The sequence below is a fragment of the Erpetoichthys calabaricus genome, chromosome 11, assembly GCF_900747795.2.
Source record: "Erpetoichthys calabaricus chromosome 11, fErpCal1.3, whole genome shotgun sequence".
NCBI classification, from domain to species: domain Eukaryota; kingdom Metazoa; phylum Chordata; class Cladistia; order Polypteriformes; family Polypteridae; genus Erpetoichthys; species Erpetoichthys calabaricus.
Genome location: NC_041404.2, coordinates 115,897,165 through 115,913,836, shown reverse-complemented (window position 1 = coordinate 115,913,836; position 16,672 = coordinate 115,897,165). Strand labels below are relative to the sequence as shown.

General features: G+C 37.4%; 1 protein-coding gene across 1 annotated transcript in view; it reads left to right on the top strand.

The window, feature by feature from the left end:
• Positions 1-16,672, top strand: part of faf2 (Fas associated factor family member 2) — a 76,249-nt gene that overhangs the window by 19,250 nt on the left and 40,327 nt on the right. The window contains exon 2 of the mRNA XM_028813728.2: positions 5,580-5,648. Within this exon, the coding sequence (XP_028669561.1) occupies positions 5,580-5,648 (69 nt within the window). The remainder of the gene's footprint in view (positions 1-5,579; positions 5,649-16,672) is intronic.

Genomic DNA, 16,672 nt, shown 5'->3' with positions numbered 1-16,672 from the left:
GAATTCTCAGAATTTCAGGAGGCTTGGTAAGGGTAAATCATACAAATTCAGTTCTTTACTGAAGTCCTAGGAGGTATCATTAAAGAAAACCATTAATTTGAAAGAGCAGATTGCTTACCTATACAACATTCATTCAAGAGTCAGATTTGATAAATTTCATAAAAGGAAACATCTTTCCTTACCAGAGAGGCAGGTGAATTTTTTTTTTTTTTCTATTGGCAGATTTGAAACTATATCTTTCTTTAGAGTGGCAGCTGTTGAAAAGAGAGCTGTATTTAATGCTATTAAACAGTAATTGCTTTCTTTTGGCATTTAGTTGCAGGTTGCATTCATATCTACAATTCAGGTGAATCCCAATTAATTAGAATATCTTCAATAATTTAATTTATTTCAGTAATTCAATTCCAAAAAGTGAAACTCATATTGTATAGATTCATTACACACAGAGTGATATATTTCAAGCATTTATTTCTTTTCATTTTGCTGATTATGGCTTATAGTTAATGAAAACTCAAAATTCAGTATATCAGAAAATTAGAATATTACATAAGACCAATAAAAAATGATTTTTTAAAAACAGAAATGTTAGCCTACTGAAAAGTATGTCCATGTACGCACTCAATACTTGGTCGGGGCTCCTTTTGCATGAATTACTTCATCAGTGCGTTGTGGCATGGAGGCAATCAGCCTGTGGCACTGCGGAGGTGTTATGGAAGCCCTGGATGGTTTGATAGCGGCCTTCAGCTCGTCTGCATTGTTGGGTCTGGTGTCTCTCATCTTCCTCTTGATAATATTGGGGTTTAGGTCAGGCGAGTTTGCTGGCCAATCAAGCACAGTGATACCATGGTCATTAAACCAGGTATTGGTACTTTTGGCAGTGTGGGTAGGTGTTGAGTCCTGCTGGAAAATGAAATCAGCATCTCCTTAAAGTCAGTAGAGGGAAGCATGAAGTGCTCTGAAATTTCCTGGTAGATGGATGCGATGACTTAGGACTTGATAAAACACAGTGGACCAACACCAGCAGCTGGCTCCCCAAATCATCACTGACTGTGGAATCTTCACACTGGACCTCAAGCAACTTGGATTCTGTGCCTCTCCACTCTTCCTCCAGACTGTGGGACCTTGATTTCCAAATGAAAATGCAAAATTTACTTTCATCTGAAACGGAAGACTTTGGACCACTGAGCAGCAGTCCAGTCCATTTTCTCCTTAGCCCAGGTAAGACGCTTCTGACGTTGTCTCTGGTCGATGAATGCCTTGACACAAGGAATTGTGCCCATGTCCCGTGTATGTCTGTGTGTGGTGGCTCTTGACGCACTGATTCCAGCTGCTGTCCACTTCTTGTGTATCTTTCCCAACTTCTTGCTTGTGCATGTTTTTCTGCCACATTTTTTCCTTCCACTCAACTTTCCATTAATATGCTTGGATGCAGCACTCTGTGAACAGCCAGCTTATTTAGCAATGACCTTTTGTTGCTTACTCTCTTTGTGGAAGGTGTCAATGACTGTCTTCTGGACAACTGTCAAGTTAGCTGTCTTCCTCATGATCGTGTGGCTTACTGAACCAGATTGAGAGACCATTTAAAGGCTCAGGACACCTTTGCTGGTGTTTTGGTTTAATTGTCTGAGTGGTGTGTGACCCCATGAGTCTAAAATATTGAGGGTTTTCACAATATTCTAATTTTCCGAGATACTGAGTTTTGGGTTTTCATTAGTTATAAGCCATAATCAGCAAAATGAAAAGAAATAAACGCTTGAAATATATCACTCTGTGTGTGATGAATGTATATAATATGAGTTTCACTTTTTGAATTGAATTACTGAAATGAAATAACTTTTCGATGATATTATAATTTATTCAGATGCACCTATATATTGGAGGATGAGAAAAAGAAAAACGTAAGATGTCTTCTTAGCATTTTAAAAGCCTGACTACAGCCTAATTAAGAACTGGAATAGAGAATATAAATAATGTACTGAAGTAAACATTGTTCGCAAATTTATCTTAAGAAAAGTGGAAGAAATAGCTTGGTAAAGCCTAGCAAAATTTTTGTAGTCTAATATGATTAATATTAATAACATGCATTGTGTAACTTTGTGTGCCTGTAGTTTATTTTTTTATGGTAGTCTGTTTTTTTAAGTATTCATCTTTGTATGGCATTTTACTTCCAGCTATGTTTCTGCCATTGACAAAAGAAGAACAAAATCACCAGACTCATTTCTAGTCTTTGTTGAACCATCAGACATGTGTTGTGTTGGTAAACCCTGTGGAGCATGGAATGTGCAAACCTTCATCTGGAGGTGTCAAGAAACAGGAAAGGGTGGTTGCTAGGTAACTTGTGCAAGCAGGTTTATGTACAATGGGTTTTCCTGTGGAGAAAGCAGTAATATGAACAATGGTGTGTTTTGGTGTGTATTTTTGTGTGGAAATATACATCATATACCACATTTAAAAAACACACTGCACCTCTACAGTGATGTGAATGAGAGGCATAAATAAAATTGATTTTGTGTGTGTGACTGCCTGCATTACACAGCTGTAGGAAAAAACACATATGAACACATAATTATGGATTAGTTTTTAGGGAGTAATATTTGCCAGCTGTACGAATTTTAGTTTTACTTTCTTGAAACTATGCAGTTTAATGCAACTTCTGTGTGTTATGTATCACTAGCCGCAACCGTTTTTATTAATGATGCCACATAGGATTTTTATTTGACATATTGTAATGTCATTTACGAACTTTATCTGTCTAATATCCTACTCGGTGAATAGGACATTAAAAATAAAAAACTGTTTAAAAAGGATCTGTAAGACTGTTAACTGAAATAAAAAAGGAACGGCCTTTGTTTAATCTGCATGGTTCTGTATCAACTGCCCTGTATCTTGTAGACATTGAAATTGTAGATATATTTTCAGATGAATACTCCATCTATTTTTTTCCCTTTATCTTAACCTATGTAGTGATGGATGGGAAAAATTTTAATGTCATGTTTTAATGGAGAGTAGGCATTTATGTTTCTGATAGAATGAGAATCTATGGTGACCAATGCTTGACAACAACAAACCTATTAAAAACATCCCTTGGAAAAAATCTAATTTCTTGTATGGTACAATCCTCATGTTAAAGCACAATTTTTGCGAAAATATTAATAAATAAATAATTCCAGAAAATGAAAGTAGTCCACAAACAAAGCTTCTTCACAAGGGATCGCATTTTTGAATCGAGTACATACCACTTCCTCATTCATTGGTCAAGAGATGCGTGTTCAATTCAAAAACACAGTCCTGTGTGAAGGAGTTTCCTGTTTGTGGACTACTTTCATTTTCCTGAACTTGATTATTTTCTGCCTCATGCAAGAGATTTAGTGTATTTACTCAATGAGAAAAGAAAGAGAATGTCAGGCAGTAAATATGAAATGCTAAAGATTGCTTCATGTATTCATGTACAACAGTTTTGCTATACACAATGTGTGTGTGTGTGTGTGTATATATACTTTGTTATATACCCTTTGTTGGCAATGACAGAGGTCAAACGTTTTCTGTAAGTCTTCACAAGGTTTTCACACACTGTTGCTGGTATTTTGGCCCACTCCTCCATGCAGATCTCCTCTAGAGCAGTGATGTTTTGGGGCTGTCGCTGGGCAACATGGACTTTCAACTCCCTCCAAAGATGTTCTATGGGGTTGAGAGCTGGAGACTGGCTAGGCCACTCCAGGACCTTGAAATGCTTCTTAAGAAGCCACTCCTTCGTTACCCGGGCGGTGTGTTTGGATCATTGTCATGCTGAAAGAACCAGCCATGTTTCATCTTCAATGCCCTTGCTGATGGAAGGAGGTTTTCACTCAAAATCTGACGATACATGGCCCCATTCATTCTTTCCTTTACACGGATCAGTCGTCCTGGTCCCTTTGCAGAAAAACAGCCCCAAAGCATGATGTTTCCACCCCCATGCTTTACAGTAGGTATGGTGTTCTTTGGATGCAACTCAGCATTCTTTCTCCTCCAAACACGACAAGTAGAGGTTTTTTCATCTGACCATATGACATTCTCCCAATCCTCTTCTGGATCATCCAAATGCTCTCTAGCAAACTTCAGACGGGCCTGCACATGTACTGGCTTAAGCAGGGGGACACGTCTGGCACTGCAGGATTTGAGTCCCTGGCGGCGTAGTGTGTTACTGATGGTAGCCTTTGTTACTTTGGTCCCAGCTCTCTGCAGGTCATTCACTAGGTCCCCCCCCCCCCGTGTGGTTCTGGCATTTTTGCTCACCGTTCTTGTGATTATTTTGACCCCACGGGGTGAGATCTTGCGTGGAGCCCCAGATCGAGGGAGATTATCAGTGGTCTTTTATGTCTTCCATTTTCTAATAATTGCTCCCACGGTTGATTTCTTCACACCAAGCTGCTTACCTATTGCAGATTCAGTCTTCCCAGCCTGGTGCAGGTCTACAATTTTGTTTCTGGTGTCCTTTGACAGCTCTTTGGTCTTGGCCATAGTGGAGTTTGGAGTGTGACTGTTTGAGGTTGTGGACAGGTGTCTTTTATATTGATAACGAGTTCAAACAGGTGCCATTAATACAGGTAATGAGTGGAGGACAGAGGAGCCTCTTACAGAAGAAGTTACAGGTCTGTGAGAGCCAGAAATCTTGCTTGTTTGTAGGTGACCAAATACTTATTTTCCACCATAATTTGCAAATAAATTCTTTACAATCAGACAATGTGTTTTTCTGGATTTTTTTTTCTCCTTTTGTCTCGCATAGTTGAGGTATACCTATGATGAAAATTACAGGCCTCTCTCATCTTTTTAAATGGGAGAACTTGCACAATTGGTGGCTGACTAAATACTTTTTTGCCCCACTGTATATAAAATGTGCCTTTGTTTTTAGCAAAGTTAATGGGTGGTTAGCAATAGTTCAGATTTTAGTTAAATTGAACAGACTTTATCAATGTGGTTGGTTTTATGCTTCTGTCTTGCATGGCTCAATGTAATACCAGTGTTGTAAATATGTTTGCACACACACCATCACTGATGTTAAAATTTAACAGAAAAACAAAAAACCAAATAAAACAAAGCTTGGTCTTGCACAGAATTTTTTTGTGGCAAACTATGAAAAGAAAAACATAAATGTACTACTTCCCAAACTGCATGCATAACCATTCATATATATTAATTGATGTCTGTGTGAAAAGAGGGAAGTTTTTCATTTTCTTTTTATTAAATATCTTGTGCTATTTATTGTTTCTATTTAAACATGCGACATAGTAAAATCTTCTTAGTGTACTACAAGTAAAGCTTTTATAGCACTGATTTTTTTATAGCACTGATGCTCAGAAGTAGCTTTGAAACATTTTCTTGACTGTCAACTGTTTTTTCATTTTAAATTGTTTTCATTTTTGCTTTGTGTACTTTTTAACAGAAATTTATTTGTGGGAAGAAACAGATACCCATATCCTGCTTTCTCGCTTTAATGTCAGTGTGCTTTAAGATTTGCAGTGCATTTATTTTTTTATATCTAAATATACCAAGAACATCTGTTTATATGTTGAAAATCTGACACACATTTTTCCCTTTTGTAGGATCTCACTGGTATAGAGTCTATGGAGCAGTGTCGGCGTGCAATGGAGCAGCACAATTGGAATATTGAGGTACACAAATTGAACTGAAACCTTGTGTTAAACTCTTTCAGACTTCATACTTGTTAGATTTCCTGAAAGTTAATCGCAAGTGATCCATACACATGCATTTTTTTTGCCCCCTTCTATAGAAAAGATTCTGGTATGCATACAGGTATGCATACTACACATGAGTAGGCACCTTTCTTCTACAGTTTCCCTGCCAACTGTAGTTAAAGAAGAGTTGCATCAGAGTGCTCTACAAAATAAAAACATCTTGATTACATGTTGAGAAATTAAAAGTTTAGAAGCACATAATTTAGGTACCAAGTCTTTATATGGTTTACATTAAAATTTGATTGTGAGGAATGGGAAGCAGGGCTGTGGTGGAGCTCAGGTGAAAGCTTTTTTGTTGAAGGTACAGGACAGGAGGAAAAGCAGTCTTGTGTTCAGTAGGCTGAGTGGTTGACTTGGTCAACAGCTAGGTTGATGCTTCTCTTTTATAGGGTGCTGCTGCTTGGGATTTTGGTGGCTGTTACTTTTAAATATTAGTTGTACAAGTACTGCTTGGATTTTTTTTTGTTTTTATGTGTTCTTGCTGTGCCCTTCGCTGTTACTGTTACCATAATAATAAAGTATAGCAAAAAGGCAGGTTCATGTATGCGCAGAGTTGTAAGTTTGAATTATTTGAATAATTACTTACTTTTAACTTGATTAGCCAAAAAATAAGGTTTGAATAATTTGACAGCTTTATTAGATACAATATCATAAGAGTAGTGTTCCTTGAGCTTCAAAGTGATATTATAGGTTGAGATACACATGTTGTGTTTACACTCCATTCCCTTGCCTGGACTTTGTTTGGAATATTTTTTGGAAGAGTTTCATCTTTTTGACAATGTTTTGCGTATTATCACGGAATCGGCCTGTGACCTGTTGGACTCCGATTTTAATGCAAGTGTTCTTGAGACGGAGATCAAAAATGAAAGTGAGGTACCAGCATCAGCTAATGGGTCCCTAGTTGAATGTGATGCTGAACATGTTTGTGTAGCTGATGCAGCTATGGCAACATCTGCCTGGGAGGGCCACGACTTATGATGACAAGAGGTACAAACCATGGCAATAGGCCCGCCGCTCATTCCTGCTGGCTGTTGAGCAGTGAACAGATGCCAACAGTAGCGACAGCACACAGCAACAGACATTTTATGTTGACTTATGTGTGAAACCATTGCTTTATATGCATTTCAGAAATCTGAGTTTTTTGGAAAAAATATTCAGCCCTCAAAGAATTAATCAAATGCAAAATTTTACAGGTTAAAACAGTTGTAGCTCACATCACATCGTAACACTCAAAAGACATGAATTAAGGTACATGGGGAACTCGCCATAACTACATAGGAAATATATAATACATTACAATATGTAATTCTATATCCACAGCCATAATGATATAATTGGAATATTAGAAGCAATTTTTCATTTTTTTGTCTTGAAAGAGCAAAAGGAATTTTTCTGCTTTAATAAATTTGTTTATGCACTGTTTAAAGATACAATTCCTTAAGTCCATTGCTGAAATCCAGCCACTAGATTTGACTTCTGCCCTGTCTAGGCTTCTTTCTTTTACTCAAGATGGGCCATTACCAGGTTTAAACGATTTGGGAAGAATATCTGATTGCAATTTGATTTGCAATATAATTTTTAAAAGTCAAGTTTCAGTTTAATAGTCACTATATAACATAATTAAAACATGTTGGAACATTTAACATGAGATGCCATCAAAATGTTAAACTGTTTTGTATTCTAATGCAAGGATCACATATTCATTACATTTTTTTATTTGGCATAGAGCAATCAGACAAAGAACAGTTCTCACTGAAGCTGTGACTTGTATCCAGATAATGCACAATCTGTAATCAGTAGAACATTATTTACTGATGTCCAGCATCTAACTTAGAAATTGACAAAGCACAGAATAATTATCAAAAATAATCACTAGGTTTAATTGAAATAGAATGTAAATGTTGAAAAAATATCAAAATATTGCACATTCAGGTAAGACCTTTATTTGCAAATGACCAGCATTTACCTTTTTAATTTTTTTTTAACAAATACTTGTAGTGCAGAACAACTAAAATCTTAAAATTATTCCAAACATCTGAAGCCTTACATAGTGCTTCCTTCATAGACATCTCTACTTCTCCACACTCATTGTGGTATTTACATATTTTTGTTGAGAACACCAGTATGTCAACCTTTGCTGGTTTCAGACATAAGTTCTGACACGTGACTACATTGTCACCAGCTCTAAATAGTCTTTCTGATGACAAACCTTTGGCTGAAATTTACAGAAATTTGTGAGACAGATTACTCAACATTGGAAGGTTAGCATTGTGTACTAAGGCTGTCAAATTAGCCAAAAAATAAGTAAATATTCAAATATATTCCAACTTTTATTAGCGATGCTGGGTGTAACGTACGTTTGTACTTGCATTTTTAATACTTTTAATTATGGGTAGAGCAAAAACAAACACCAACTTAAAAAGAAAAATATTCTAGTGGTACTCGAGCAACTGCAAGAGCAATCAAAATTCCAAACAGCTGCACCTATTAAAAGAAAGCATCAGCACTGCCATCTTGTTTTCAGCCTGCTACTTATAAGCTAAATATGCATGTCTAAATTGCACAGCCTCTTTGGTTTGAAAACACAGTCTTATCCTTCATGCCAGTGCATGTGCATTGTAAAGGTTTGGGCTCCTTTTCATAGCTGCTTTTATGGGTTGCTGTCCTGACAAATAATGGCTAGTCAGTTAGTAAGAATGTGAAAGTGTGAGAGTAGTGAACAAAGTAAAATAGCAGTCAGATCAAATGTAGACTTGTTTTATTATTTTGGAGGTGCCTACTGCACAGTCTGCAGTGACAATGTTCATTTAATATCACAGTATTCAGAAAAAAGCCGGTCGGTACCTTTGGACTCGCTCAGAAATGTGTGATCATCATGGTATCAAGTCAGCATCATACAATCTGTCAGTGTTTTCTCCTTCAGTCTATTCAGATGCAAAATGATACTTTTACATCACTAGAGATACATCTAGAAAAACTGCCAAGAACACTTGTGGCAGACCCGTCACCCAGTCCAAATCATAAGGTGGGCCTCTGCAATTTTGTCCAGCATTATGCAGTATCTGTAATGTAAGTTTTGGAAATTTATGCATTATGCTTTGTAATTAACGGTCCACATTGGTGATTTTCGATGTATGCGCGAACTCTAGCCGAAGGTAATAGATTTACTGTTGCGACGAATTAACCAGTTTCAATATGATATGAAATCGTACTTGCCAGCAGTGTGCCTATCAATCAAAAAAATCACCTCTTCAATTCTCTGTAAATTAACAAGAACGTAAAGTATATAAATTTTATATAAAAGTATTTTTTTCTCATTAACTTTATTAATAGAAGGCCCTAGTGGTCTGTTTTGGACTGACTTGTGCCCCTGAGGCCCGCCAACATGATGTGTCTGACTTGTGGATCAAAGAACACAGTAGTGTAGCAAAAAAAGAAAAAAAAATTAACTTTTACTAATGAAGAAAACAAGCTAACCATTCAAAATTACGAAAGTGCAGATTGTGGAAGTGAGGTAGAAAAACAGATCTGCAAAATACTACAGCTTATGTATAGTGTGTCTGGAGTAATACATTTCCAAAATTAGTGCGGGTAAAATTAAACAACTGTTCCTTTATAGTTGAATGTCAATTTTTGCCTTCAAAGACATTTTTTTTTAAATAAATTCAAGTCAAATTTGAATAGCACTGTTTGATGTAACAGCCCTTTTGGTCAGATACTCTGCGTAACGTTATCATAAGTTATCATATTTGCTTTAAGTGGTGATTTCAATTTGAGATTAATTTATTGTTCAGCCCTAGCCATAGCTTCCTATTACCCTGAACTAGAGAAGCAGATTAGAATATGTTTATTAGCCAATCAACAAACATACTATAATTTGAGTTGATTGTTTAAAAAAAAAAAAAAAAAAAAATCTGACCTTGCATTAAAGTCAGTTTATTGGAGATAAGGTTATGGCCATTAACTAATGCGTTCACTTATAACAGCTACACTTGAGTTTAATTTGTTGATCTCTGCTTTTACCTAGCCATGCAGAGTTTTTCTGGGACGCAATCCAGAATGTCATGATTTGCTACATCTAGTTCACATGGACAACTGTTTTGCAACCTAACTGATAGGATTGTCGTTGTAGTTTTCTGTCCACTGCTATTCAAGGTATAATGCAGTAGGCAGAGACTGTCATTCAGGAACTCTTCAGCAAAATCTATACATGGCGTAATACAATTTTCAATTTTAATTAACACTTGAATCCCTGAAGCCTACAAAAAACCGTGTAGTTCCGGGCCACCTTAAATTCCTTCTCACCTCTCCGTCAGCGTCTTTTGTTTTGCAGATATGTTGATCAGCGCAAGCACCCTGCTATCCCACCCTAAGACGGAGGTAAAGTTCCCCCTGCTCAAGTCTCTTTATTGTGGTGTGAGGTGTCTGGAGTTGTATAGGGTAAATAATATATTGTTATTTGGAATACATACATTTCATGTGTGTTCTGTGTCTACAAAAATCTGTGTAAGTGTAGGATGACAGGAAATACGAGGCAAGAAATGCTGAACACATACCTAAAATAGAAACTTTTTCCAAGTTATACTAATAATGACGTGAAGTGTATAATGTTTGAAGACTTTAGTCCAAATATCAAATTAACACGTGTGCTTTTATTCAAGAATATAACCAAAAAAAAGAATCATTCGATTTATATGTTTTTGTCAATGAGTTAAAAATCTAAGCTCAAATGTCAATTGACAGGAAGTTGATATGTATTCTTGAATGGTGCAGAGGTAAGAACTGCTGCCTTATAACCCAAAGGTTAGAGTAAGGGGACTCCGTGTTTTGAGTAGTGAGCTGCTTATTACTATAATATAACAAAAACATACATTTGATTTGAGTCTGTAACACCTGGTGTAAATTTTGGCTACTTGTAAAAGTTAGCGCTTCTTTTTTAATTATTCAATTTTATTCTGTCAGTGATGTTCACATGGTACAACAAACTTGCCTCTCCCTCTCTGAATAGATGCCATTTATTTCTTTTCACAAGAGCAGCGATGACTAGAGTTGGTGCTGTGGTTGATGCCTGCTCAGAACTATTTGTTGTACCGGCAATCAAAGATACAATGTCCTGTGACTGCTGTCAGTCTACCATGCGGTATTTGCGCTTTGACAACAAAGATACCCGTGCAGAACGTGTGATAAACAACAGATTTACTGCGATCTCGGACATCTGGCAATGTTTTGTTGAGAACTGTGTTTTGAGTTAAGTCCCAGGGCAAAGACTTTCCGATTCTGTGGTTATAAAGCTTATGAAATCCATTTCTGGACAAAGGCAGAACCGTAACAACAGACAACTTCTTCACAGCGCTTACGCTGGCTAATAGACTGCTGCACCGTGACACAACTCTGCTTGGCACCATAAGTAAAATGGGACTTCCACCTGAAGCTAAAGTTACTACAGTAAGCAAGCAACTCTCCATGCTGGTGTTTAGATCTGGCAGTGCCATGCTGACAGTGTATGCACCCAAAAAGAAGCAGCCTTTGATTTCAGTCTGTAACAGCCAGTGTAAAGTTTTGCTACCAGTAAAAGATATTGCTGAAGGGATATAAGCAGACACACAAACGCTGGTGAATCATGTTTTCTTGGTATGTTGTTGTTACTTATATTTTTTGTTCAGTTTTATTCTTGAATAAAAGCACATGTTTTGTTATGCCTTTGCGAAAGTGTTTATTTTATATTCCAGTAACTATTTGAATGAGATCAGGGGCCTCATGTATAAACAGTGCGTACGCACAGAAATGTTGCGTACGAACGTTTCCACGCTCAAATTGTGATGTATAAAACCTAAACTTGGCGTAAAGCCACGCACATTTCCACGGTACCTCATACCTTGGCGTACGCAATTTCTCCGCTCGGTTTTGCAGACTGGCGGCACCCAGTGTCAAAGCAGTGCTACTGTTCCTGTGTGGTCACCCTTTCTTTCTTAGACCCACGTTCCTGACGCGGCTTTATAAATACACTGAAATTAACTGCATATTGTTTATTAGTGTAATGCATCTGATTGTAATTAACCTGTAGCAATATAATGGTCCAGGGAATAGCCATAGTATTCCAAATACCATAACTGCTTTAGCGTTGTTACGCTCACTGCATCTTCTTCTTCTTTCAGCTGCTCCCGTTAAGGGTTGCCACTGCGGATCATCTTTTTCCATATTATTATATCACTGTATCTGAGTGGGGAATCACATCAGCAGCTGATCGGAAAGAGAATTATCGGTATACAGTTTCAAGTACACACTACCTCAACCACGGCAAAAAGCGTCAAAGCCTTTCCTGTACGGACCTCGCGTTTCAGAAACAGTTTCATCACAAGAACTATAAACGCACTCAATCAGTCCATCAAGTGCTCCTTGTAGAACTGTCTGTACTTATAAGTACAATTACCTCACTGTAAACTTACACTACAGTTATAGTATTGCACAACCTGCGCCACTTTATAAAGCGCGTATGATGACAATATCATTTTTAAGATGAAATGCAGCAAAATATGTTGCTTATAGTATACAGACTAGCAAAATACCCGCGCTTCGCAGCGGAGAAGTAGTGTGTTAAAGAGGTTATGAAAAAGAAAAGGAAACATTTTAAAAATAACGTAACATGATTGTCAATGTAATTGTGTTGTCATTGTTATGAGTGTTGCTATACACACACACACACACACACACATAAACATATATATATATATACATATCAACATATATATACACACATACATACACACACACATATACATATACACATACATACACACACACATATACATATACACATAAATACATACACATACATATATATACACACAGACACATATGTAGATATGTAAATATATATGAATATATATATACACATATCTACATATGTATATACACATCTACATATATATACACATATATACACATATCTACATATATATATATGTAATTGTGTTGTCATTGTTATGAGTGTTGCTGTCATATATATATACAGTAATCCCTCCTCCATCGCAGGGGTTGTGTTCCAGAGCCACCCGCGAAATAAGAAGAAGAAACCATATGTTTATATGGTTATTTTTATATTGTCATGCTTGGGTCACAGATTTGCGCAGAAACACAGGAGGTTGTAGAGAGACAGGAACGTTATTCAAACACTGCAAACAAACATTTGTCTCTTTTTCAAAAGTTTAAACTGTGCTCCATGACAATACAGAGATGACAGTTCCGTCTCACAATTACAAGAATGCAAACATATCTTCCTCTTCAAAGTAGTGCCCGTCAGGAGCACTGAATGTCAGAAAGTGAGAGAAAACCAAACAAATCAATAGGGCTGTTTGGCTTTTAAGTATGCGAAGCACCGCCGGTACAAAGCTGTTGAAGGCGGCAGCTCACACCCCCTCCGTCAGGAGCAGGGAGTGAGAGACAGAGGAAAACAAACAGTGAAAAATCAATACGTGCCCTTTGAGCTTTTAAGTATGCAAAGCACCGTGCAGCATGTCGTTTCAGGAAGCAGCTGCACAAAAGATAGCAACGTGAAGATAATCTTTCAGCATTTTTAGACGAGCGTCTGTATCGTCTAGGTGTGCGAACAGCCCCCCTGCTCACACCCCCTACGTCAGGATCAGAGAAAGTCAGCGCAAGAGAGAGAGAGAGAGAGAGAGAAACAAACAAAAGTAAGTTGGGTAGCTTCTCAGCCATCTGCCAATAGCGTCCCTTGTATGAAATCAACTGGGCAAACCAACTGAGGAAGCATGTACCAGAAATGAAAAGACCCATTGTCCTCAGAAATCCGCGAACCAGCAAAAAATCAGCGAAATATATTTAAATATGCTTACATATAAAATCCGCGATAGAGTGAAGCCGCGAAAGGCGAAGCGCGATATAGCGAGGGATCACTGTATATAATATACACACACACACACACACACACACACAAACATATATATACATATACATATATACATATATATACATATGTACATATACACATATATTCATATATATATATACATATACACATCTACATATATACATATATATACACATATCAACATATATATACACATACATATACACACATACATACACACACAGATATACATATATACATATACACATACATAACATACACATACATATATATATATATATATATATATATATATATATATATATATATATATATCTCTACATATATCTAGACATACATATATACATACATACATTGACATATATCAAAATACCCGCGGTTCGCAGCCGCGAAGTACTGCTTTAAAATTTTTATTAAGAAGAAAAGTAAACCTTTTTAAACTGAGGGAAAATGAATCAAAAATTATTTCTTAAGGATCTCTTTGTATACCACGTTGTCAGTTCGCCCCTCTGGTTGTAATATGACCAAGCTGTGTGGTGAGCTTACTGTTGAGCATGCAACGTACAGTTGGCCATGTGAAAAGCAGTCCTGCCTCAAATAAATGCCAACCTTTTGTAGGGTCTGTCCCTGAGACTTATTAATTGTCATTGCGAAGCAGAGCCTTAGTGGAAATTGTAGGCGTTTGAATTGAAGTGGGAGATCAGAGGGTATAACGGGGATGCGAGGAATAAAAACTCTCTCCCCTGAGCCACCGCCAGTAAAAATAGTTGCCTGAATGAGGTTCTTTTGCAGACACGTGACCTGAAGTCTCGTGCCGTCACAAAGTTTCAGTGGCTGTACGCAAATCCACAATCGGTTTCATATTGTTTTCGTACCCTATCAATTGTGTAATGTGTTTTTTGAACAGGTTTGATTCATCGAAGTGATCACTCCTGCTGCGTTCAGTCACTTCACGTGAGCCGCTCTCTTGTGTGATGTTGCGATGTCCACGGGTTTATTTAATGTTAGCTAAGACCCGGCAGTTAAAAGCTCTCGCTACAGCAATTTTAACTCTGTTACAAAGTGATCCAAATTGTTGTTTTTACCTCGTGTCTTCTCATTAAACTTGTATCTTGCGAATATGGCATTGCAAACGGCAGCGGGTCAGTTCACGTGCTTACATGGGAGGCGAGATGACGCGATATATTTTGATATATATCAAAATACCCACGCTTCGCAGCGGCGAAGTACTGCTTTAAAATTTTTATTAAGAAGAAAAGTAAACCTTTTTAAACTGTGGGAAAATGAATCAATAATTATTTGTTAAGGATCTCTTTGTATACCACGTTGTCAGTTCGCCCCTCCGGTTGTAATATGACCAAGCTGTGTGCTGAGCTTACTCTTGAGCATGAAATCTAACGTGGTTTGTGCCCTTCAGAATGAAAACAGTTTGCATTTACCTTTTTTAATAAAAGGTGAGCTTTTAAGCCTGAGAAATCACCCTGTAAATGCACACGTTTATTTGCACGTGCTAATATGTATACTTGCACAGTATTAAGACACTCGACAATTAACGTTATTTACCTTTGTTCCCGCGTTTGATAAAAGGCGAGCTTGTAAGCCTGAGAAATCACCCCGTAAATGCACACGTTTAATTGCACGTGTTAATATGTATGCTTACACAGTATTAAAAGACACTCAAGAATTAACGTCATTTACCTTCGTTCCCGCGTTTGACTCGTGCTGTAAATCTCTTCCTTGTTTTCAGTTCACATGATTACGTAGGAGGCGTAATACGTGATGACGCGATACGTGACTCCGCCTCCTCCATTAGAGTATATGGACAAAAAACAGGTTCCAGTTCTGACCATTACGCGTAGAATTTCGAAATGAAACCTGCCTAACTTTTGTAAGTAAGCTGTAAGGAATGAGCCTGCCAAATTTCAGCCTTCTACCTACACAGGAAGTTGGAGAATTAGTGATGAGTCAGTCAGTCAGTCAGTGAGTGAGGGCTTTGCCTTTTATTAGTATAGATAAAACTTTAACTTCATTTAAATAATCTGTATTGTTAATAATTAAACATGTGAGGACACAGTGCCGCAGTGCTAGCTAGTTCACAGATAGCTCCTGCCTTGCGCTGTGTTATTGCTGGTGCTGACGCGACACTGGAAGGACAGACGGATAGAATAATTCAACATGTACTACGAAGATATTTCAATGTTCCTTAAAATAACATGCTTTCATTCCTATCATCATGAAAATGATATCACGTATACATCTCAGTATTTTAATTATTCAGACAGCTGTAATATCACGAATGTAATGGATTCTGTGTCCTGTCGGAGAAAGAGGAAGAACGGAAGCACGTAGTGATTCACACACACAGAGCACATAGAAGATCAAACACAGAACAAAGCATTTAACATGCTACTTGAGAAACTAGTAAAATAAACGATTTTAAGATGAAGTTTATGATGTTCTAATTTAATGGCAAAATAAACTACGTGATTAAAGTGGAAATTTCGAGATTAAAGTTGACATTTCGTGCTTTTTTCCCCACTGTGTGCCTATTTTTTTTGTCTGTACCCTAATAAGCTTTCATATGACACTCACACGGTGGGCTACGACTTGCCTTTTCACGGCGACTTTGATATGTGATTTCTTTTTTATTTCGGACACTGTGACTTTGTGAACTTGAGCTTTCGAGTTTCTCCGACACTCTTTCACTCGATCAACTTTCTTTTGTTGATTATACCACTGTTTAAACCAACAAATAGTACGTTTTTCTTTTGCCTCCACTTGGTATTCGCTGAAATTCTTATATTTTCCCCTGTGCTTTTCCCATTGTCTTTTCACAGAAGGCTATTTATATTGATTTTGCATATTCAAAGAGGCGTAATTCTGGGAGGAGTTGGGGCGGGACAGAGCGCGCGTGCACATGCGTTACTTTTCATGCTGATCGGGATTTATGTAGTGGAAGAACGTGAAAGTTTGCGTGGCGCACAGATTCCTGCATCTGGATTTTTCTGTGCGTACGCACAATCCCGCTTTTGTGCTTACGCCATGTTATAGT